The 24,122-nt window shown below is 35.0% G+C and overlaps 1 protein-coding gene across 1 annotated transcript; it reads right to left on the bottom strand.

Annotated features, from left to right (window-relative positions):
• Window positions 1-356: 356 nt before the first annotated feature.
• On the bottom strand, window positions 357-23,876 carry Ak6 (adenylate kinase isoenzyme 6). The gene is made up of 4 exons (XM_090368551.1): window positions 23,790-23,876; window positions 14,741-14,892; window positions 3,291-3,436; window positions 357-693 (listed from the first exon to the last, which is right to left on the bottom strand). The coding sequence occupies exons 1-4, from the start codon at window positions 23,827-23,829 to the stop codon at window positions 498-500; spliced, it is 534 nt and encodes a 177-aa protein (XP_090224677.1). The 5' UTR covers window positions 23,830-23,876; the 3' UTR covers window positions 357-497.
• Window positions 23,877-24,122: the final 246 nt, after the last annotated feature.

Raw genomic sequence — 24,122 nt, 5'->3', positions numbered from 1 at the left:
TTCTAATCAACATATAGTTTTAGCATTTTTTCCCCCTCTCTCTAAAGATCCTGTATATTGAACACAAAAGGAAGAAAAACAAAAAGAGCAGTAAATGTTTATTAAAGTGAAAAGAGGTCTTCAATTCTGACACCTTTCAACAGATTCTCGTATTTGGTAATGGATATACTGTCCACACCTTTGAATATCAAAACTACTAAACAAATTATTGCAGCTATAATTAATAAAAGTAGATAACAGCTTGTCTACTTTTAACTTATCAAATATTCAGCACAGATTTTTTTTTTTTTTTTTTTTTTTTTTTTTAAGTCTTCATGATCTGTCAAACAATTTCTTTGTCATCAGCAATTCATACACTTAATTTACCTTCTAATTTTACAAAATGTCCATATACAAAAGCAGCTTGCATGTCTTTGTGCCCATTTTAAGCATAGGACAACAGCCAATCTTTAAATAATATATGGAATTTCAGTGCAAGCACTTTAAATATCACCTTGCTATCCATGTACATTCCTGGTTTTCCAAATTTCTATCCATTCGTACACACTGTCGAGATTTCCTTCCATATCATCTGGAGTATTGCTTTGTAATTCAAAGACAATGCCTGGATTGTATGCTTCCCGAGCTTCATCTAGGATCGTTTGGAAAATCTCACACTGAATGTTATCTTCCAATTTCTTACCCTTGTATCCTCTTTGATAGGGGAAAAAAAAAGGGAGTACAATTATAGGAAAATTACTGATATAGGTGAATTAAAACTCTACAAAATGAATTTGAGATTATTTATCTGCAGATAAAGGTTATCCAAAAATGTAACAGATAATTTATTCAGCAGTGGGGCACTGAAATAGCAAGTGCAGTTATCTCACAAATATTGATTCAAAAAAAAAAAAAAAATTTTTTTTTATTTTTTTTTTTTAAATATTTAGAGGCATAACTTTGAATTCACAATTGTGGCAATATTTATAGCCTCAAGCAACCAAAGATATATGAGGAGGGTCTATGGCTGGTTGGGGCAGTAAACACATTCAGATTTACCATTAGTAAAAGAAATTGCTGGTGCTACACAACTGGCGGTGTTTGTTGCAAATATTTTCTATTTATTTATTATAGCAGGAAATGTTACACCTACTAATTGTATGATGGCCAGGGCTATTGTACACATTCAAAGGGAAAAAAAATAATAACTCAAAAGTTATTAATTTTTGAAAATGCAGGAGTAAAAACAGATTAATGTATGTATTTAATAAAAAATTGTCGTTAAAACATTAATCCAATGGGAAAAGGAGCTTTTGCCTTATTTCACAACCATGTTAACTGTGTAACTCAAGGAATTTTTCCTAGCCTACACTAAACTAAATATTATGAAATTAACAAATGATGCTTACATATTTAACTTTCTTCTCTACAAAAATTTTGGATGAAATGAGCAATTTCATCCAGGACTTATCTGCCTATGGTAAGAGTAGAAAATATTAAAGAAATGATGGTGCATAGTACCTTTCAATATAATTTCAATATTAACTTAATTGAAAGAATTACAATGTTCAGAGTCAGAAACAACTGTCATATGGAGGGAGAGGTGTTAATTCCTTGCTGGTAAAGGGTTCTGGTGAAACAGGTCCAGTTGACGAAGTGGTCTTGAAGAAATCATCATCAAGCTTCAGTTGCCTTACACCTTGGTGCTACTTCCTTTTTACTGTAGATCGAAATTCTCTAAAATGTTCATAATAAGGAAGCACATCAGGCTCTGATGATGATGATGATTCAATATAATGTATGATGTCATCCATATGTTGTCTTATAACAGACAATTTAGGATGGGGTCTAACTGATTCTTTGTTATCATTATTGTTCTGCAATCTCTTCCTCAGAAAAAATTTGATAGCCCAGATCACCTTCATCATTTTCGAACCACTGTTCCACTTTTGTTGCCGGCCCTCAGAAGAGTGTCCTGAAAATTAGATGCAACAACTTCTAAGCATTGGCAAAGCTAGTACCTTCATATCTTTCCACACAGCTGCTAATTGAAGATAGCAAATCTGACGTTGTATGCATGTAAATTTTGCAGTGTCCTGGTGCCTCTTGTATCTTCTATTTCTTCCTATACAACCTCTTACACCCTGATCCATCGGCTGTATCAGGAGGCAGAAAAACACATTTAATTCTCTCAGCATTAAGGTGAGCAGGTGCATTATCTAGCAGTAAAACAGCCTTTATTTAATTAGAAGGAATTGTCAGCACATCAGCCAGATGTGCGACACTATCAGATATAAATAGGTTCTACATTAATTTCATCCGTTAAATTCAGGACCTACTGTATTTACAATGTGGGCATAGCACACGCTTCTTGATTCAAGCCCGCGACCATCAAATACGGAGGATGCGGAAAGGTCAGAGAACGACTACCGCATATCCCCGGAGCAATATGGCCTTAGTTGCTAATGCTCCTAAAAAATAAAAAAAATTTACAATGCAAGTCTTAAAAAATGCGTGCATCTGTAAAGGGCTGCCTGATGGCTAATTTGAGTAAAATTGCATCACTGAAAAATGCAAATAGATCTGTTCTAAATAGACCAGCCTACACTTCATAAGATGCTATGTGCTTAAACATGGATGTCTGTGAAGCCTTACCATCTATGTCTTGAAAGATGCAGTCAAAAATGCCACCACTTTTGAAAAATATTTGCTCAAATATGGCAAAAAAGATGTCCTCACCTGCAACAACCTAAATGAAATGACAATGAATTTTAAGTTGTACTTTTGCTAAACAAATTTCTCTCAAATTTGGGGAAATAGGAAATGCTAATTTATAATGCACAAAGAAACATCAGCTAAATTGACTTTTCCTTAATACGAAGAATAGAGCTTATTATTCAATAGGCCATAATCATCAGAAATATTTATAATAATAAACTAAAATATACCAATCTGAGAGGAGTTTCAGGCGTGAATTATACCTAAAATCGACATTGTCATATGCATGCATCCTATTAAACCTAACAATATCTTTTAAGATCTCATTTGATAAAAAGTATAATTCATACCCAAAAGATCCTATCAGATTTTAATGCGAGTAAAGCATATTGTACACCAGTGTGTGTCTCTCTCTTGATGGAAAGGGACACAACATGCCTATTTGAGAATCACTGCTGCACCAAAGAAATCACTAGACATTTTAACTTATTTGTGTGTGTGTGTGTGTGGGGGGGCTAATAACATTATATAAAATTAGAGGGTACAAATATGTCAAATAAAAAAATATATATAGAGAGAACAAATTAATGTACCTTGCAACCAATCTGTCATAAAGAATGGTATTATTTGTCCTCAAGACGAAAATAATATCATACCAATGCTGAGGAAAGAAGTCACAGCCATGGTAGTCCACAATTTTTCCTCCTTCATTTATTTTATCTTCCAGTTCATCAACAACCTATATGAAAACAAATACAGTAGTGAAAACTTCCTATTGAAATTGTAAAATTATGTATTATTGCAATACTGGTGTTCAAAGAAAGTGCATCACCCCTTAAAATTGTAATTTTCGTCTGAATAACGTAAGTATTTCTTACAGATTGCATCAACTGTTACTTTCAGCTATATAAGCATGCTCTGCAAGAGTTGAAGTCATTCCTTGCTTGTGTCAGGATGGTGAGTTACGTGCAGTTGACGCCACGGAGAAAGAGTGCTATTGTTGTTTTACGTGAGGACAGATGTTCTCTCCATCATATTGCTTATAGAGTGTCTTGTAATCAGTCGATGGCTTCGGATAACATTTCAGCCATAATTGTTGTTTACCAAAACTGTTGTATAAAACTCATTTTGGAATATTTTGAAAGCACCTGTCAAATATTACTTTGCTTTCCCTTAACTATTAATAAATATCTTTTGTTTGACGATAGTGAAATTATAGTAGTCTTATAATACCGTGACAAACTGACTAAAAAAATTGAATGGCAAATGCCTAAAAAACGGTACTCACCTTGTATAAATCTGCAATAAATTTATTGGTAAATGGTGGCTGAATTTAGTTTGGAAGAAGCATTAAAAAGAACTAAGGCAGAGAATGGGGTAAAAATATTTTTAAACAAATTTTAAAATGAGCGCAAGGAAGTAGAAGTGCAGATCTCCAATCCTTGGTTGTCATAAAAAGGTTGAAGGACGCGAATGAAATAAAAGAGAAGACTGGTGGTGCCAATAGTCGTTGCGAGAGACCTTCGTTAAATGAACCGTCATCAGTTGGCAAATGGAAGAGAAGTGAGCGCGTGTTGTATTTAAAGTTGGTCTATACTCTCGTGATGCTCTTTTTGACACGTGGGAATTTTAGGTTCCAAGGCGGTGAGAGGTTGAAGGGAAGTTTTGCGTTAAAAATATTTTTACCCCATTCTCTGCCTTAGTTCTTTTTAATGCTTCTTCCAAACTAAATTCAGCCACCATTTACCAATAAATTTATTGCAGATTTATACAAGGTGAGTACCGTTTTTTAGGCATTTGCCATTCAATTTTTTTATATCTTTTGTTTATATCTATTTGCGATGCTAGTCATTAATGTAACATACCATTGCAAAAAAGGATTAGAAATATGAAATTCCTAGGTGATGCACTTTCTTTGAACACCAGTGTATAATATTTACAATTCCAGGACTTTAAAGGCTGATAACAAAATGTGGCATTAGGGATTGGTGCAATGTCATCTGTAATAGATTTTGGAATCAATACAATAAGTGTTCTTTTCAGCTACAGAAAGACATGTATAAAATCATCTGTGTTTCACAGAGGATTCAAGGGAATCCTGGCTTCATTAGAGAGAGAGCAAAATCCTGCCACAACAGTTCTTTTCAGATAATAATGCCATATCTACTGGGCATTGCTGGTTGACAAGTTGATATCAAATGAATACTAAGCACATGGACTGACCATTTTACTACAGTAAACCCCCGCTATTCGCGGGGGTTACATTCCTGAAAAATGCCACGAATACTGAGTTATGGCTCCCATAGTAATAAAGGGGTTCCGTTCCAAAGTATGAAATACTGTATATAAGAAAAACTAGTCTAAAATTATTTTGTCTATGTATGTATGTATTATATGTACCTTCATAATATGACTATGTACATAGTGAAATGCAAGCATATGGCATCGAAATGAAAATAAGAAACAATTTAATATTAAATGTAATATTTATTACAAATTTCAAACCAGCGCCTTTGCTAACTAAAAAACTTATCCCGCCAGTGCTATCACCAGTTTCGCTAAAGTGTTGATAAAGGAGTTTTGCCTTTTCACAAATGATGAGTGAACTTAACGGAATTTTATTTTGAGTTCGGTTCTTTTTTTCTAATTTAACATCAAGAGTTACAGAGCAAATTTTTGAAACAATTAGCGCATTTTCACGGACACTTCGGCGGATCCGTTGACTCATTGATTTTATAATGTTTTGCCACCGAGGAGACACTTTCACCATTAGAAAATTTATCCAATAACTCAATTTTATTCGCTAATGTCATCACCTTCTTTGATCTTTTCACAGTTTCCTTGTTATTCGTAGCCATATTTTTGTACTGGTTAGAAAGAACTTGTCCACAATAAAGCCACTTTCTTCCATTAACACACTCGAAAAAGTCTGTTTTACACTGCAAAACGGTAGATTTATCATTTTTGTAAGTAAATCAATTTATAAATTTATTCAATTTATAAGCATATAAATTAAAAGCAAATGATGAAACCTTCCATGACAAGCGCATAACACATACTGAACAAGGATTAGCGAGAAACATCCACACTCGTGATTTTGTCACCCCCCACCGAGCGCTGTTTTGACCGGGAAAGATAATTTTAGCCACGCCCATGTATTTTTATGGCGGAAAATGTTCATGGCGCTTTAAAATTCACATTTTTTTAGGTTTCATTTTATATTAAATCAGCGACCACGAAACCTCGAATACAGATACCGCGAATAGCGGGGGTTTACTGTATTTAGATCTCGCCCTAACTGGGTATTTTTGGGATGCTACAGTCAAGACCCACCTCAAGGTCTCCTGATCATTTCTATGTTAATGAAGTCAAGTATTGCACACCACGACACCCATGTGAGTTACCTAATGTGTTTGTCATCAAAGTCAATATTTTATACTTGGGAAAACCTAAATTAATCTGCATACTTTATCTGCGTATCAATAATCATTCCATGTACACATGAAAAGATATAGTTTGACTTTAAAAGTAAACACATACAATGAATGGTGAGTAGCACTTCTTCTAGTCCTCACAGAACAGCCAGAAGTCATTGGTGCCAAAAATGTTCTACAGGGATGCAATATTACATCCCACAAATGCTCAAGTGGGTTGAGATTTGATGACCAAACAGACCAATGATGTATGGCAAGGTTATTCTAGCAGATGGATAAACTGTAAGCATGAAGGAATATATTTGGTTGGCAACAGTGTTCTAGTCGACGTCAGCATTTCTGATGTTGAACCAGCAGTATCCCTGGACTTAATGTGTACCACAAAAGCAGCATGATGGGTCCATTGATTCTTGCTGTAAGCATGGAATAACAGGACCCAGGATTCACTAGATCAGGTGACCTTCTTTTCCACTTGCCAAATGGCTTCCCTGTGCCTATAAGCTGCTTGTCTTTACCCCCATCCATGCCAATACATTGTATATTCCCATATAATACACTGCCATTTGGCTGGTTATGGTCCCATCTGTTAAAATGCACAATTCTTTTTGGCTCAAATCTTTCTGGTTGTTGGTTCATTCTAGACAGTTATGCATGAACATTCCAGCAGAGTGGCAGTGTTCATGGTGCCCAGGCATGTAGTTCAGCAAGATATTGGGTCCATTCTCTTGCTAAACTACATAAACACTAATTGCTGGTATCTGACTACCTGCTTTACTAAGCCTAGTATGGAGGTTGCCTCAAATGGATCAATTCCCTGGATTGCAAGGGGGTATAGTTAAAAAAACTATCATATAACAGAATTTTTTTATTTTAGTCAATTATGGCAGATAAGTATTAATTGACAAGGCAATTTGAGAACAAAATAAAATTTGTAGCAAAGGATTTCTCATCTTAAAGTTTGAAAATAAGTATATTAATCTTTCCTTCTCAGTTCAAAGTCAAAAAGTGTGCATTAACACACATTAATGTTGTTACACTTGTTATAAGCTGAAAAATTTGATGCTGATAATGTATGTGAAAGTTATATAAGCAAACATAAAAATTTCAGACTAGTACATTCCTTTTTCTTCTCTAACATCTACTGGAAACAGAATGTACCTTTATCAAAACATCCAGTCTGCATCTTAAGATTTATGTCTCAAGAACAGTATGGAATAATAAACAAGTTAGTTAATGTATGCAGTGCATTTCATTTCTCCAATCAGTACATGGTAACAAATAATAATTTCCAGATTTCTATTGGTCCCATTTTGACAGCAAAATATGGAAATCATGCAGTAGGAGTAGAGTTATTACATGTGGACAGAGACAACAGGCACTTTATGCACATACATGCTAACCTGCCTGAAAAAAAGGAATGAATTGTATCTAGGATTATTCAATCTAATCTAATGCCAAATTAAATAAAAACAAATAATTTGGCATAAGATTGTATATTCAAATGGGGGAGAAAACTGGCCTAAAATGACAATGCATAACTTTTTGCTAAATCAAACATAGGTTTACCGTAAATTCAACTTAAATTGCATGCTTTTAATATCAAAACAAATTTGAGAACAAGGAAATGATTATCCTGTTGTATAAGGCATCTTGAGTACTGCCTACAGGTCTGGAAGGCTCATTTTGGGAAGGTGTGGAGAAGAGCAACCACATTAGTCAAGGTTACTCTGCCAAGAAAGACTTCAGTTCTGGAAACGAGGCACCTGCAAGATCTGATCAAATGCTTAAGCTTTGAACAGATTTGGTGAACTAAATTCTGATTGGAATCCTTATGCTTGCTCAGACAACACACACAGGGGGCATAAATTTAATTTGTAAAAATATGCTTTCCCCTCATGAAAGAAATTGTAAGCACAAACTTCCATCCACTGTTGTAGAAGTGGGTAGCCTGAATAAGTATAAAGAAAGCTTAGATAAATTACAAATAGGTAATGGGAAGTTTCTTTTTGCTTATGCCGAATAGGTTTGCACTAAAATGTATTTATTACTTTTTTTTTATAATAACCTCATGCACAATAGATTTTACTGAATCCTATCACAGTTTTTAAAATTTTATTTTATCGTATGATGTGAGCAATACACGAAGGAACCAGTTTTTTCCTCCTTCCTTCGTGTATTGTGGCCATGGTACAGAGAGTACGGCACCATTGTAATATCCAAGCCCGAGGCGGGATTTGAACCCACAACCTTTGGGCTGCCAGGCAGGCAGGCACTTTACCCACCCTGCTAGCCTGGTCAGCCCTATCACAGTGGATATCTATTACTGTGTATGTAAGGATTAATATATATCACCTCCTTTAGCTAATAAAAAAATAATAATAATAATTTTATAGCCATGGTTAGGAAATTATCCCTACCTGCAAGAAATAACATCCATACTTACCATATGTATGGCACACTATGGCCATAGATGCTGATACACCAAATAAATCCCCAACCAACTGTATCTGTTGAAAAGACCGAGATACCTAAAAACAATGAATTTTTTCTGCAGATTGTAATTTTCAGTTTATAAATAAGAAGAAAAGCTGTTAGAAAGAACAGAAAGTTTGTAAAACATTAAGAGGATTCAATTAATCCACCTGATTTGATTGTTCTCTTTTGAATAAAATCTAGGAGTTTAAGAGAAATTCTGGGGGGGGGGGGAGACAATTCATGGCAACAGAGATTTGTAATCAGGCATTTACAAGTACCACAAAGAGAAAATTCCTAATTTTTTTAATGCAACGAAAGATTAGCGATATTGTATAGAAATCTGGATGTTGTCAAAGATGACCATGGCAGCAACAAATTTCTATGTGGAAAAAAAAAAAAAAAAAAAACACAGACCTGGACATATTGAAATTAATAAAGTTTTCTTTCTCCATCTGTAGAATATTTAGCAACTGTGAACATTCAAGGTGTTGTCTGCTTGTGTAGAGCAGAGTTTGTTGAACTAGAAAGTGGAATGTAGTGACTTACCATCAGCAAAACTATAGATAGCATTTACAGCCAATGGGAAAAGTTCATATCATTAATAGACAGGTTGAAAAAACAGAAACTTGGGTAGTGAAACCAGAGAACCAGCAAGTGCCATGACTAATCACAGAGAAAAATGGAAAGAAGAAATATAAGAAAGAAGGCCTTTTTAACAAACACAACTGAAATCTTACAAATGTCGAGAGTAACTGCTGAAGATTTTCCAACTTTTCCACAGATCAGTAATAGAAATGGAGGTAAATATATTTTTCTACTACTACTCTGGAGAGTTGAGTGAGTACAATAAGATGATAATTGACTGGATATAAACAAATTTACGTGCAGAAGGAAAAACAATGCAAAAATAGAAGTGAAATCTGGAGCAGAGGTTTTAAGTAGTGGTGAGCATAAGCGAATGACTGCTAATCAATTATAAGCAAATTCATTGATTACGAAACTGACAACAAGAGTCACCCAGTGAAAGTATCGGTCAAATGGTAACAGTACTTTAGTTGTGATAACATTGGACTGAATTCTTCTAATTTTATAATCATATAATTTGCCCATGACTACTTTTAAGTACAAATAAAAAAAATCTCATTCAAAATACAAGTGTTTTAGTTTTGTTACAGTAGCCTGTAAGAATTCTCTCAAACCTGCCTTGAGTCACCTTTGCAAAGCCAATGTTTGCTGTTGTATGACTGGCCTTTTTAACAAAACTTGCCTGGAAATTTGCTGGGTGGCTCCCATCCTTGACATGAGGAAGCAGACTGGACTCTGTACAAAATTAAAACATGGCTTTTGGGACTACCACACACTGGGGCAGTAGGAGAGCCCATTGCTTCTGCGTCAAGACCTGCTATTTTTCCGTAGAGTGGAACAAAAGGTTTCCTAATAAAATCCCACTGACAAAAAAATATTGTTTTAACTGTAAACTTAGCTAGATTATGTCTCAGTAAGTTAAACCAAAAGGAAGTATTACATTTAAACAATCATAATAGCAAGAGGCATTACTAAAACAAACCAAGGAGTAAAGATATGTGAAAATTTACGTCCATTCCTACAGGAAACAAGAACTGATAAAACCATAAATTTGTACCAAATACAGTCGATTCCGGTTATTTGGGACACATCGAGACCAGTGCATTTTGGTCCGATTAAGCGGCTGTCCCAATTATCCGAAGTTCCACGTAAATAGTTAAAAATACAATGGACCCCCGCTTTGCAATTGGTTCACTGTACAATCAAATCATGTTACGATGGACTCACCATAGTAAAGTACTGTTCACTATACGATGTGTAGTAAGCACCAGTCATTGTGATCACGTTTGTGAATTGAATTTTAATTCTATTAAACAGCGATTCTAATTAGCGAAAATAGGAGGAATATTATCCACAGGCTATAAAAGTAAGGCCATATTAAGCACAAATTTATCCTTTATTACTTTACCAATTAAAAAATTAAATGATAAGTGAAAATCAGAAGAATATATGTGATAATTGGAATAATTAATATGTACTGTAATATGTACATACTAACTAGTTGACATTTCTGTTCACTGACATTTGTGGGTGGCGGTTAAAATTTAAAACAGTAAAAAGATAAGAAATCAATAACAAAGAACGCGGCACACACAAATTGCAAGTAACACGATGCACGCAAGTGAGAACGGAGTAACAAGTTACGAAGCTTTAAAAATAGGAATGAGGAGAAGATTCTGAAAATTAATTTTTTTATATGACTGAAGATTCCACAGAAGTGTAAACACATTTCATCATCATAACCCACAGAATTCCAGCTGTCAGTATTATCGCAAATTCAATAAGATCGAGTTTACTATCCGTTTATTGCACTAACAAAAAAGCCCAATAAAGGTGACTGCTAATTGTTTTATGGTTGTGACCTCCAGAAATCCAACCGAACCATGTGGTACGGTCCGAGAAAATTGCAGGGTAATCTCCAGTGCTGCGGTCTCCTGCCCCGATTAAACGGCATGTTGTCCCAATTAAGCGAAGTAAACCCTGGCTATTTTCTCGATTGGGTTCTGTTTTTTAAGATTTGCCCTAAATAAACAGCTGCCCCGATTAACCGGTGGCCCAAATAACCGGAATTCACTGTATTATTGATGAAGATATCCTAATTAAAGAGGTAAAATGCAAGATGAATGCTTTTCAAAATACCATCTTCAAAAGGGAAGGGGGAAATGAAGGCAAAAGGAAAAGAGAGAGGACAGTAGAACAGTCGGGTACCCTTGTATTTAATTAACAGCCTGAAAAAGGAAAGCAAAAAGAAAAACCATGAAAGTTAAAAAGGTTTCACTGAGAAATCTGGGTACATGACTACCTGTATCATAATTGAGGTCCTGAATAAACTTTATATCCTCACTAGAGGAGTAAGGTAATGTATTAAGCTCATTGATTAAATATGTTTTTTTGGGCATCTCCGTAGCCAGGTGGGAAGGAGTAGCACACACTTGATTAGACCGGGGTTCGAGCCCGTCACCACCAAATACAGAGGATGTGGAAAGGTCAGGGAATGACCACCGCATATTCCCAGAGCAATATGGCCTTAGTTGCTAATGCTCCTAAAAAAAAAAAAAAAACAACAACAAAAAAAAATATATGTTTTACACAAATTTAATTTTCGTAAAGTCTAATCCTTCAGATATAATTACAGGCCTTTTTTACAGGCCTGTAATTATATCTTTTTACAGGCTGTTCTTTGATCTTATCACTAAAGTCTCTCATTTGTTTCTAACTTAAACAATTTATCAAATACAATGATATTATCAAAATCTGAGTAATAATAGTTTCCAAAAAAATACACTACTAATTCAGAGCCAATATAATCTAGTTTCCTTATTTATTTATTTTTCATGGCTACATTTAAAGTACTATGTATCTGGTACCACCACAGCCTTGCTTGAATGAGTCGGATAGCATATACAATGCTTATTTCCTGTTGGAAATCAATATCTCTAACTTTCGATCTTGGTTATTTAAATATGAAATTATATTTTTTCAGCTAATCTTGTTAACTGAAGTAAAATGAAAAATGAATGCCAATTGCAAGACTTGGAATAGTGATACAAGGTAAATTGACGATCATCAATGTTGCTTTAACCTGGGAAGTCAACTTGCAAATGATTAAGTTCTCAATTTCTATTAGGTAGAACTGGCAAATGTCTGCTTATAACTTCTTTCATCAGGACCTCAAATATTTGCTGCTTAATAAGCCAATTATATTATTAACTACTAATTTTTCAAATGGGAAGCATTTCTCAATTTCAGTTGCTGAATATTCTGGATTTATGTTTCTGGAACATTACAGAATCAATAAAGTAACTGTTGCTTTCCAAATGTAGACTTAGATGTTATCTGTATATTCCAATTTTAAATACAGAAATAAAACTCAAGCCTTTTCTATATGATGTAAGAGAATAGTGCTGCTGCTGGTTAGGCATTTTTACTGCTTGTTCGAATCTGCAAAATACCATAAAATATGGTAATATTCTTATAGACTGTCTTGTGAATTCTTCTGATTTCATATGACCATCCTGAATTAATTTATGTAGAGAAATTTTTCAAGACAATGAAGCATAGCACATCCTATTGCAGGTCTAGCAAACTACAATGAGCGGAACACTTGATTGCTTTTCACAAACGAGCACATTTTCTTCTTTTGATTGCAAATTAGAAATAAAAAGTTTATTTTTCTAACATAGCTTAAAAAGAAGCCTCCAGCAAGAGAGACTGAATGGCATTTGACAGAACATTACCAATGGACCCATAACAGATTAGTTGCTCATAGCTAGGTTAGCAAAAGTCACTAAAGTATTATAGGGAGATAAAAGAAAATGTTAATGGTTCGTTAATGCTATTTTCTGATGCAGGCCACTCCAACTTTAATGTTTTTCCTGAATTCATTCATTTGAGGATTTATTCTGCATATTCTATACTTCAGGTAACTCCAATAAAAAAAAATAATAATAATAAATAAATAACAGGAAGTGATATCTGGAAAGTGAAACAGCCATAATCCACAACTTTTTACTTTCAGCAGATATGCATAGTGACATCTCCTGTTGGAAATGTCAATAGAACTTTTCCTTAAAAATGGTTGTACTACCAGACTTGTGTCTTCCTAAGTTAATTGTTTCTGTAAGGAACACAGGCCAAATAATCCTCCTTGTACCAAAGCTCTAAGCTCCAGTACCTGTTATTTTGGCTGTTTACTTGTCCATTCAAATAAAACCATACCTCATTAGAAAAAAAAAAAAAATGCATCCATTATGACTGAAGGAACCATTTGTAATAAGTAACTCTGGCTATGGTGGTGGGAGGATGATCATGTGGCTCAATCTTCCATCTAGCTGTGAAGGGTACTGTTTCCTCCAGCCAAATGATCTGTCTACTTAGTATGCCAAGTAATGTTTTCCTGCAGATCTTGTGAGGCAGCTGGATATAGTGCAGGATCCATGGTTATCCATGGGGGTAGCCCACCAATGTTCCTTTGGGATACGGAGTGCCTCACAAAAGTCCCCTTATTTTTTTCTTTTTTTTTGCTAATGCACCATATTCAGTACTTTGGGACAAGAGATTAATGATCCTTGGTGATGATATAAAGTATATGATATTGCTTTGGAGGCTATTCCCACATATCACATTTTGTACCCTACATGTTCTCTGATTTGACAATTATGTTAAACTTTTTATCCACAGAAGGAGAGGTCATAATGTTCTGAAATATACAGAAATTAGTAGGTGTTTTTTTTTTTTCAATCAAAACAATACTTTTCTGTTAAGCTGTAGTCCAAAGAGGCAACTTATGATGTCTGAGGGCTCTATCTACAAGAAAACTGCCACCTGGGCATGCAATTATGAACATATAGCTATGAGAAATATTCATAACTTTCTTGCATGATCATGATCACCAATGTCAAAAAAAATGAAGATAATCTTTTCTTTAGGTTAAGATTTTATTAAGTCTTCTAATATAGTTCATCTGTACACTGGGAAGAGGATTATATTCTTTTTCATATAAGTTCCCCTACCTCATGGTCCTGAAGCTGTATAGATCTTCATTATTCTTGTACTTTGCCTTCATGAAGAATACCAGATTCCTTTATACAAGGAATCTGGTAGTCTTGCTCCATGAAAAATGTTATATTTTTTTAGAAGCTAATGAACAAATGAATGAGCTAGTCTGATAAAAACCTTATAATTAGTATCAGGTAATCCTGCTCCTTCATTTCTTCCAAAAGGATACAAAACTACTCTGCAAAGTGAATGTAAGGCCTACTTTAACAAGAAAATAAACTGACTTATCTTTAAAAAACATTTGGTTTTCTGAAATGGGCAAAACAGCAGATATGTGTTATTAAAATGAAGCAATTTATGACAACTGATATTTCAAGTATATTTACACATTCTTGTTATCCTTGTTCTAGTATGACTACGAGATGTCTTTGCAACTCATACTAATAATTTGGTTTGCATTCATTAATATTTTAATTACACATTCCAAAGTTAAGAAGCCTAAAAATAAAATGAATGTGTTATATTTACAGGAAAATCATTAATAATCATACCCGGTCTTCATCAATAACAGCACATTCATATTTTTCGTCGTAGCCATCATACAGCTGACCAGTTTTTGCAACTTCTCCAACATTAACCCACTCCAAACCTGTCTTTTGGCTTAATTCAGCACAGAGAGTGGATTTTCCAGTACCTGGAGTTCCTAAAACAAATTATTAATATTTAATAAAGCTATTAAATGCCTATCGATTAGCAGCATTTCAAATATTTATGTTTGTGTGCTAAAAGTTTCTTAATGTAGTTTGTTACTCAAAAAAAAAAAAAAAAAAAGAGCAAAAGAAATCAACAAAAAGTTATAACTTTTATAGGAATATCAGATAAAGGAATAAATTATGCTAACAACTTGTAAATCTTAGTTGTACAAATTTAACTCTTAAAGTATCCTTCAGTTCAGTCGATGGGTACCCTCATTTTATGAACAGTTGTACTAAATTATTCTTTTTTTTCTTATTAAAGTCAAGATGATGCAATTTGCAGAACTGAAGTCCCTCTTGGTAAGACCATCCTTTTGTTGCCCTTCTCTGCACCCATTCCAGCAGTTCTACACCCTTGCTGAAATGAGACCTCTAGACCTGTATGCAGCAGTCAAGATGCATCCTAACCATTGCCTATTATTCAATAGGTTAATCACTTCCTTATCCCTGCTAGAGTTCCTGTATATCATAGCCAAAACCCGATGACCTATCCTGGCATCCTGTCTGCATCTCAGAGAACTTCATATCTGACTGCACAATTACTCCCAGGTCTTTTTTGTTTTCTGCTACCCTGAGAGCAGTAACACACGGTAATTAATCTGGGATTACTGCTACCCATATGCAGCACAGATTCCGTAAGTTTACGATTGTAAGCAAGTGTTTCTGTTGTTTGGGGTATGGCCACTCGGCACAATTTTGTTTGCATAAGGCAGTTTCTTGTGGACACTGTGCAGAGGGTGGCCATATCTATGGAGATTGTCCCCATAAAGAAGACTCTCCAAAATGTATCAACTGCAAGAGCAGTGGTAGATATTACAATCATTCAGTAAGGGATGCCAGTGTCCAGAATACTTAAAAGCAGTACAACTTACAGACAGCAGAACCAAACATGAGTGATAATGGTTCAAATTCAGCAACAGCGTTGGCTGATAAGAATCCAATTTTAGGTAATACAGTGGATTCCAGTTATTTGGGACAAATCTTAAAAAACAGAACTCAATCGAGAAAATAGCCCAGGGTTTACTTCGCTTAATTGGGACAAAATGCCATTTAATCGGGGCAGGAGACCGCAGCACTGAAGATTACCCTATGATTGTCTCCGAGTTCGCTCGGATTTCTGGAGGTCACAACCATAAAACAATAAAAACAATTAGCAGTCACCTGTTTATTGGGCTTTTGTGTTAGTGAAATCTATCATAAACTGATAGTAAACTCGATCTTATTGAATTTGCGATAATACCGACAGCTGGAATTCTGTGGGTTATTATGGTAAAATGTGTTTACACTTCTATGGAATCTTCAATCATATAAAAATATAATTTTCAGAATCTTCTCTTCATTCCTATTTTTAAAGCTTATTAATTTGTTACTCCGTCCTCACTTGCGCGTATCGTGTTACTTGCAATTTGTGTGTGCCGTGTTCTTTGTTATTGATTGCTTATCTTTTTGGTTTTTTAAATTAACTTCCACCCACAAATGACAGTGAACAGAAATGTCAACTAGTTTAGTTAGTATGTACATATTAATTCTTCCGAATTTCATGTATCATTTAATTTTTTAATTGGTAAGGTAATAAAGGGTAAATTTGTACTTAATATATCTTTACTTTTATAGCCTGTGGATAATATTCCTCCTATTTTTGCTAATTAGAATCGCTGTTTAATTGAATTAAAATTCAATTCACAAACGTGATCACAATGACCGGCGCTTATTACACATCGTATAGTGAACGGTACTTTACTATGGTGACTCCATCGTAACGTGATTTGATTGTACAGTGAACCAATTGTAAAGGGGGGGGCACTGTATTTTTAACTATTTACGTGAAACTTCGGATAATTGGGGCAGCCGCTTAATCAGGCCAAAATGCACTAGTCCCGATGTGTCCCAAATAACTGGAATTGACTGTAATATATATGAGGGGATAAAAGTTCTTCAGATAAATGGTCAGCGCTGCAGAGTGGCAATGGATGAGATTAGAATAACAGCATTTGAAAATAATTTTGATATTATTTGCATACAGGAACCCTTTCATTCTTTGCAAATAGTTATGGGTTTTCCCACGTCAGCAAGAATTATTCATTCATTTGACAAACCTCCAAAAAGTGCCATAGTTGTTATAAACAATGATCTAGTTGTTACCAACATTACAGGTCTGTGCACAGACACTGTGACCTGTTTAATGATTTCTACACCTTTCATAAATTTTTACATTGCATCTGTTTACTGTCCGTCTAGTGAAGACATACAATTGACTCTCCATCATTTGGACAATATATGTACTAATTTCACTTCTAAAAATTTTATAATAACAGCGGATCTAAATGCCAAATCCAACTTCTGGCACAGCGGTTTTACCAACCCTACAGGATTAGCTCTCGAGGATTTAATTTCATCCTACAACTTGAGTGTGCAAAACTTGCCTGACAAGTCATTCACATTCTCTACTGTGAATGGCAAATCAAACATAGATGTCACTCTTACCACAATTAAAATAGATGAAATTCTAGCTGACTGGGATGTTATTCCAAACGTTGTGAATAGACCACTGCACTATTTGGTTTGAAGCCTTGACAGCAATATAATGATTCACAGCCACACGATCTTAAATGTTTCACAATGAATACCATTAAATGGATCAAATTCAGAGATTACCTTCTCACTATTTTCTCTGCAGATGTTGTATAGTTTAAATGCTATGACGGCAATGGAATTTACAAATAAATTTCGTCCAGACCCACCTGTATTTGGCAATGGAGTACCCAACCAAAAGAAAGCAGACAAGAAGAACTTCTGTTCCTTGGTGGTCTTCAGACTTAAGTAACCTGCGAAAGCAAGTTCAACAGGCTAGAAAAGAATTCCAGTGACATAGGCATCTTTCTGCCGAGGATGTTCGGACCTTCAGGAAAGCGTACAGTACTCTAAGGGAAAACTAACAAAAGGCAATTTCCAACTCAAAAGAAAGTTGTTGGAAAAATTTTGTAAAGGATATAGGAAATAAAGAACCGTGGGGCTTGTTTTACCGGATATCAAGGAACAAAATGGCTTGCAGAGATGTTTATAACACAGTTAAAGTAGATGGTCAAGAGACTCAAGATTGGATGTCTACGGTGGATTCCATAATTAACAACCTATTTCCCAAAGATATATCGGATCTAGATTTACCTGAACAAATGCAAATACGTCATGATAATGAAAAGTATGAAGGATCATCAGACATTGAACCCTTTTCACTCCTGAATTTGGGCTCTGCCATGGCAAAGCTCAATGGTAAGAAATGCCCTGGTATTGACCTGATTGAGAACACAGTCATTTTTGAATTTTTTCCACACATTCTTTTAAATTTGATGAATAAGTATTTACTAGAAGGAATATTTCCTCATCAATGGAAAATAGCTCTACTAAAGATACTGCACAAGCCTGAGAAATTAATATCAGATCCACGGGCCTACAGACCTATTTCGCTTTTAGCAAACCTGGGAAAATTGTTTGAGCAAATGTTAGCCCCAAGAATCCAAAAAATGCTAGAAGATCATCAGTTATGTTCAGAAGCACAATACGGCTAGGAGGACGGTTGACTGAAGACGTTATAAATCTTCTGACCAACTATGTGTCCAACTCACCTGCTAAATATGTACTCGCTATGTTTGTGGACTTTCAGGGCGCGTTTTGACACTTTAAGTGCCCTCGGGAGCTTGAGATCCGCAGAGTGTGATGCATATATCTACAGTGTTATGCGATTGTACTTTAACGACAGACATATAAGGTGGTGGCAAACATCTTACGTACTGGGCTCAGATTTCAAGAGGATACCCCCAAGGATTGGTGTTGGGACCTCTCCTCTGGAATGCTGTGCTGGATCAGTGGTTAACGTGGGAACACAATGGTATCAGTAAGATAGCCTATGCAGATGATTTGGTGATCGTTGCTGATGAAAACACAAGGAGAATAACTGAAGAGAAAATATAGCCTATTTTGGATGACTTGATGTCATCGGCTACAGTCAACAAACTGAAAATATCCCCCCGTAAAACCAGTTTTATGACTTTTAAGAACCATTTTAGCCACAACAGACCACCCAAAATCCAACCAAATAATATCCAAATACCATATGTATCTCAAACTAAGTATTTGGGAATCACCTTAGATGATAAACTCGGTTTTCTGCCTCGTGTCAAAACTCAGGGACAAAATCCGTTTTTTCACAGCCTCAGTTATCAGAGTCTCAAGGAAAGAGTGGGGATTATCAAAGAAAACCTTGAACCTTTACTATAAAACCATATTTTTGCCTATTATATCATACACAGCAAGTGTCTGGTACCAAAAAGTATCAAAGGTAAAAGTGAAACAGAAACTTATTTCCACACAAAGTTCAGTTCTTTTGACAATCAATAATATTCCAAAGACTGTTTCAAACAACGCACTCCAAATATTTGGTGGTATGATTCCTGTAGATATATATATATTGCTTTTCGGGGTTTGATTTACTACCTAAAAAAAGGACAGTCTAAGACAATGCTTGGAATTACGACTGACCCAGCCAGTGACTTTAAAGGGAGAAGAAAAGGCTTTGGAAGGAATTTACTGTTGTTTGGCAAAAAAGATGGGATGAGAGCGAATTTGGGTTTGTAACAAGAAAGTATATTGTGCAAGTGGAATTCTCAACAACCCCTGGAGTTATTTCGTGGTTTAGACCTTCTATGACAACTTCTTATCTGCTAACAGGGCATGGGTCTCTCCGGGCTAAGTTATTTGAGCGTGGCCTGGAGCCTGATCCGTACTGCACATGTGGGGAATATGAAACGTGGATTCATGTACTTCTGAACTGTCCACTGTACTCTCAACTTAGAACAGATTTAATGTCTGCGGTTCCAAACTTATTGGAGAACAATGTAAATATCTTAATTGAAGACCATAATAACTTTACTGCTCTGCAAACCTTCTCAAGATCAGTTTTCATATTGAGGACTCAGCTTCTTCAGCTTCTGGGAAGCTGAAGAACTTCAGCTTCTTCTGGGAATTGACTTCACAAATGACCAAAAGACAAAAGCTTTATGTGTAAATAGAAGATTTAAGTTAATTGTTATTGTGTTGACTTATATGGATTGCTATTGTGTTGATTTATGTTAATTAATATTGCACCGATTTTGGCCAATTCTTATTGACAAGATTTATGTCAATTATATTGTTTTCTTGGTTCTCAGTAATTCAGAGACTCTGAGCATATTTAAAAAAAAAAGTATTGTATATATCTGTTTAATATAATAATTAGTGGGTGTAAGTGAGGATAATTTGTGGATGTTCTCCACTAGTAATTCATTTGTTGACACCCACTGGTATTGCACTACATCTGGTGGGTGTGGGACTTGTGCATTCAGCATAAATACATAACGTAAACCCGGGCCTAGAGAAGGGCACCGGGCAACAGCTGTCTTATATTGGTGGTGGTAAAATACCTCGCACATGTTTTTAGGATAGATTTGTTGAGGTTCTATGCCAAAACAGATGGAGAACTAGGTGGAGATGGGTTTTTGCTTAGGAGCCACCCTTGGCTCCAGGATACACGTATGAAGTGCACCAGGAGGTATAATATAATGTCTTATATATGTGTAACGAGAATGTTAATGTATATAAAATTGTATATATATATATATATATGTAATAATTGTGTGTGTACAAATAAATGAAAATGTTGTGGTCACATTCAATGATTTTGAAATTAAACGTAAGTGGTTCAGTGTAATTCAAACTTCCTCCAACAGATGGTAGCAGAGAGACTGTCCAGTAGGCTGACAGGTTGCAAGTAACAAACAGTTTTGTCACTGGTGTTAATGTTTTGTGTCATGATTTTGCAATGGAGCAACAAATGAATATCAAATTTTGCTTTAAACTGGAAAAAATATGCAAGAGAAACATAAAAAAACTGTTTATAGTGATGAACCCATTAAGCAATACAAGTGTATTACTTAATGTTTCATCACCATAAACAGTGTTTGAATGGTATAAGCAGTTCAAAGATGGACATGAGGATGTTTGTAATGACCCAAGAAGTCGGCACCTGGCAACCTCTCAAAATGAGAACAGGGTTACAAAAGTTCGGAAACTGTGGGAAGAGTTCATCGTTCAACCCTCAGAATGATGACTGATCTGGATATGATTTGTCAAATTCTGCCTGAAGATTTAGGAAAAAGGAAGGACTGTGCAAAATTTGTAAAACACAATCTCACAGAGGAGCAGAAGCAACGAATGGTGTCATTCTGTGAAGATTTCATAAGGACTTGTCAAGACAATCCCAATTTCCTTGGTTGTATTGTCACTAGTGATGAGTGTTGGGTGTTTCAACACGACCTAGAAATGAAGCATCAGAGCATGCAGCAGACTTCAAAATTGTTACCAAGGTTCAAAACATTTTCTTCACAGAAATCCAAGGATCAACACTATGCTGATGATATTTTTCAACAATCAAAGTACAATTGATTCACAAGGAATTTGTAGCTGAAGGGGAGAGTGCCAATGCTGAATTCTATGCACAGGTGCCTCAAACACTACTGAAGCACATTTACCAGGTGAGGCTGCAATTTTAAGAGAAAGGTAGCCAGTTCTTGTTATACAACAATTATCCCATCCATTCACAGTTGTGAAGACATTGTCTGGCAAAACATTGTACATTTGTACAGATCAACGAGCCACTCTACTCACTGGTCTAGCACCAGTGGACCTCCTCTTTCCCAGTGTGGAAATTGTCTTCAAAGGAAAGAAATTTCAGGATGTCAGAACATAAAGAAAAATGTAACTGCCAAACTGAACATAATCTCTTTGGACGTCTTCGCTGATTCTTTTCAGAAACTTTTAGAATGGTGTAATAAGTGCATTCAATCAGGTGGTGATTACTTTGAATTAAAATAAAACCATTTTTGTGTTCTTTTTATTCCACACCTCATATACAGTAAATATTTAGTTTAATTTCATAAAACCTTTTTAAGCAAAACAGAAATTACCAGAAATTCTGCAAGTACAGTATTTTTGGTATTTTACATGTATGCAGCTTACATATAAATCATTGCATCATAAATGCTAAAAAAAAAACATCAGTATTTTGTACAAATGAAAAACAGTTTCCAAAAAGCTTGGAAACTCCTTGGAAGCAGTCCCTTTGAAAGGGCTATAAGAGGAAAATAAAATGCATTTTGTATAATAAATAAACATAAAACAATGTATATGTAGGTTTGGTTTCAGCAATGTTTTGTTTACAATAAGATGAAAGCAAAATGAGCATGTTAGAGCTGGAGGAGGAAATAGTAGTCGGAATGGTCTGCAGGATCTTTGCACACACAATTCCTAGTTAAACAATAGTAATTCTCTTCCAAAACTGTTCAAATAAAACTTTGCCTATACTTAGGAGGGTGGCAAAAGTTTCAGCCATTGAATCAATAGTTATTTTCTAGAGGGACCTGTCAGTTCCCTTGCTGCACAGCAGGGTTAATACTATACCTCCCCCTGGAGATAACAGGCTTTCAATGTTGCTCTCCCTTTGTTCCAGCACCAGAGATCTTCAATATTAATAGGATCATCAGGTACACTACAAGATCCTGTTTAAATTTTTTTATGATACTTCTTAATATGGGAAAATAAGCAAAGGTTTTTAAATTCTAAAGTTACAAATGGCATAAATCTGAGACTGCCTATATACTATCAAATCTAATATATTATGTCCATACTTATAAATCTTATGTCTGTTCACAAGAACTGAACTGGAACAGTTCCAGTTGCTACAAACAACTTGTTAAAAACCCAAGCAGATTTAATTTTTATAGTATATCTGAGAGTAGCTATTAAAAGGGATAGAAAAGTTTTCTTTTCTTTTTATGGCATCAATGTTAAGGTAAAGTCTTGTTGGTTCATTGGTTTAGTTGGAAATGATTGTTGAGTGAGATACATTGCAGCAAGTAATTGGTATTATGTGATGCTGATAGTAAGCAAATTGCATCAGCAACACATAATACCAATTATCTATAAAATGGTCTGGACACAAGTGTACTAATCTCCAGTAGAGAACAAAATGATAAACATGTCTCTGCATGGAAACTTAATAATTTACTCTTGAGAAGAATACTGCTCATAGTTTATATTATTTACATGCATGTATTATAGATGGACATAGGTTCCTGGTATTTCAGGTATTGTACTAAATGTCTAGTTCCTGTTATTTCAAACTGTACATCATATAAACCTGAAAATTTATTTTATTTTCCTGAATTCTCGATTGTGGGTTTGGCAATTATAGAGGACTGCTCAGTTCGGGAAACTTTCCTATGACGGCCTGGTTTCCCAACCGACGCATTGTAAACCTTAGGTTGGAAAAAATAACAATAATAAAATAAATAAATAAATATATATAATAAAAGTAGCTTTCCGTTGTGATTGACGACAAGCATATGTTACAGAGTTATTTTTTAAGAAAGTACGTTTCAAGAACACTGACAAATCCAGAAAAAAAAATTATAATAAAAGCAATTTCCGTTGTGATTGGCGACAAACATATGCTTAAAATAAGGCATGTGCTACAGTTATTTTTGAGAAACTATGTTTCAAGCACACCGACAAACTCTGTATGAAAATAACGAACAGGTGGTTATCAGTGGCAAAATACTTGGAAATTATAGTGATAATATATAAACCACAACACGTGGCACGACTAGTTAATAAAAGCACGTACTATATGGGCAACTAGGTTATAGCATTTTACCAGTCTCGACAGTCGCTTAATTTCTATTATGTAACTGTAATTTTTCGACATAATGCACTCATCTAGTGACTAAAATATTAAAAATAGAAAAAAAATTACCTGTAACTAAAATATTAGGTAAGGACCTCGTTGATGCCATGCTTTTCGTTAGGAACAAATAATAACAAATTCAAGCGCCCTCTATAAAAAAAAAAAGAAAGAAATTGGGCTAATTTTTTTATTGCTTACAGAGGTTTCCAAACTTTATGTTGTAGCGCCACCTCAATAACCGCAAAGATTCATTCAGGCCTTCAGCTCCTAAACTTTCTGGGAGCATTTGGTTTCGAATTACTGCATATTAATTTTTATAATTTTGTGCACAATAAATACTACTATTCGCTTAGTTTTCGGGGACCCCATTAGAACTTGGGGAAACTCAATTATATGCGTCAT

Source organism: Mastigoproctus giganteus, chromosome 2 (assembly GCF_048544385.1).
Source record: "Mastigoproctus giganteus isolate SK-2022 chromosome 2, ASM4854438v1, whole genome shotgun sequence".
Classification (NCBI taxonomy): domain Eukaryota; kingdom Metazoa; phylum Arthropoda; class Arachnida; order Uropygi; family Thelyphonidae; genus Mastigoproctus; species Mastigoproctus giganteus.
Note: the sequence above shows the minus strand (reverse complement) of the source record. Positions and strands in the feature narration are given on the sequence as shown.

Bases quoted from the DNA above. Each gene is read 5' to 3' on its own strand.
- Ak6 (XM_090368551.1), bottom strand. From the start codon at position 23,829: ATGGCATCAACGAGGTCCTTACCTAATATTTTAGTTACAG. The intron at 14,893-23,789 runs GTAATTTTTTTT...AATTTGTTTTAG, and splicing joins ACCTAATATTTTAGTTACAG to GAACTCCAGGTACTGGAAAA. The intron at 694-3,290 runs GTACATTAATTT...CCCCTATCAAAG, and splicing joins TATGACAGATTGGTTGCAAG to AGGATACAAGGGTAAGAAAT.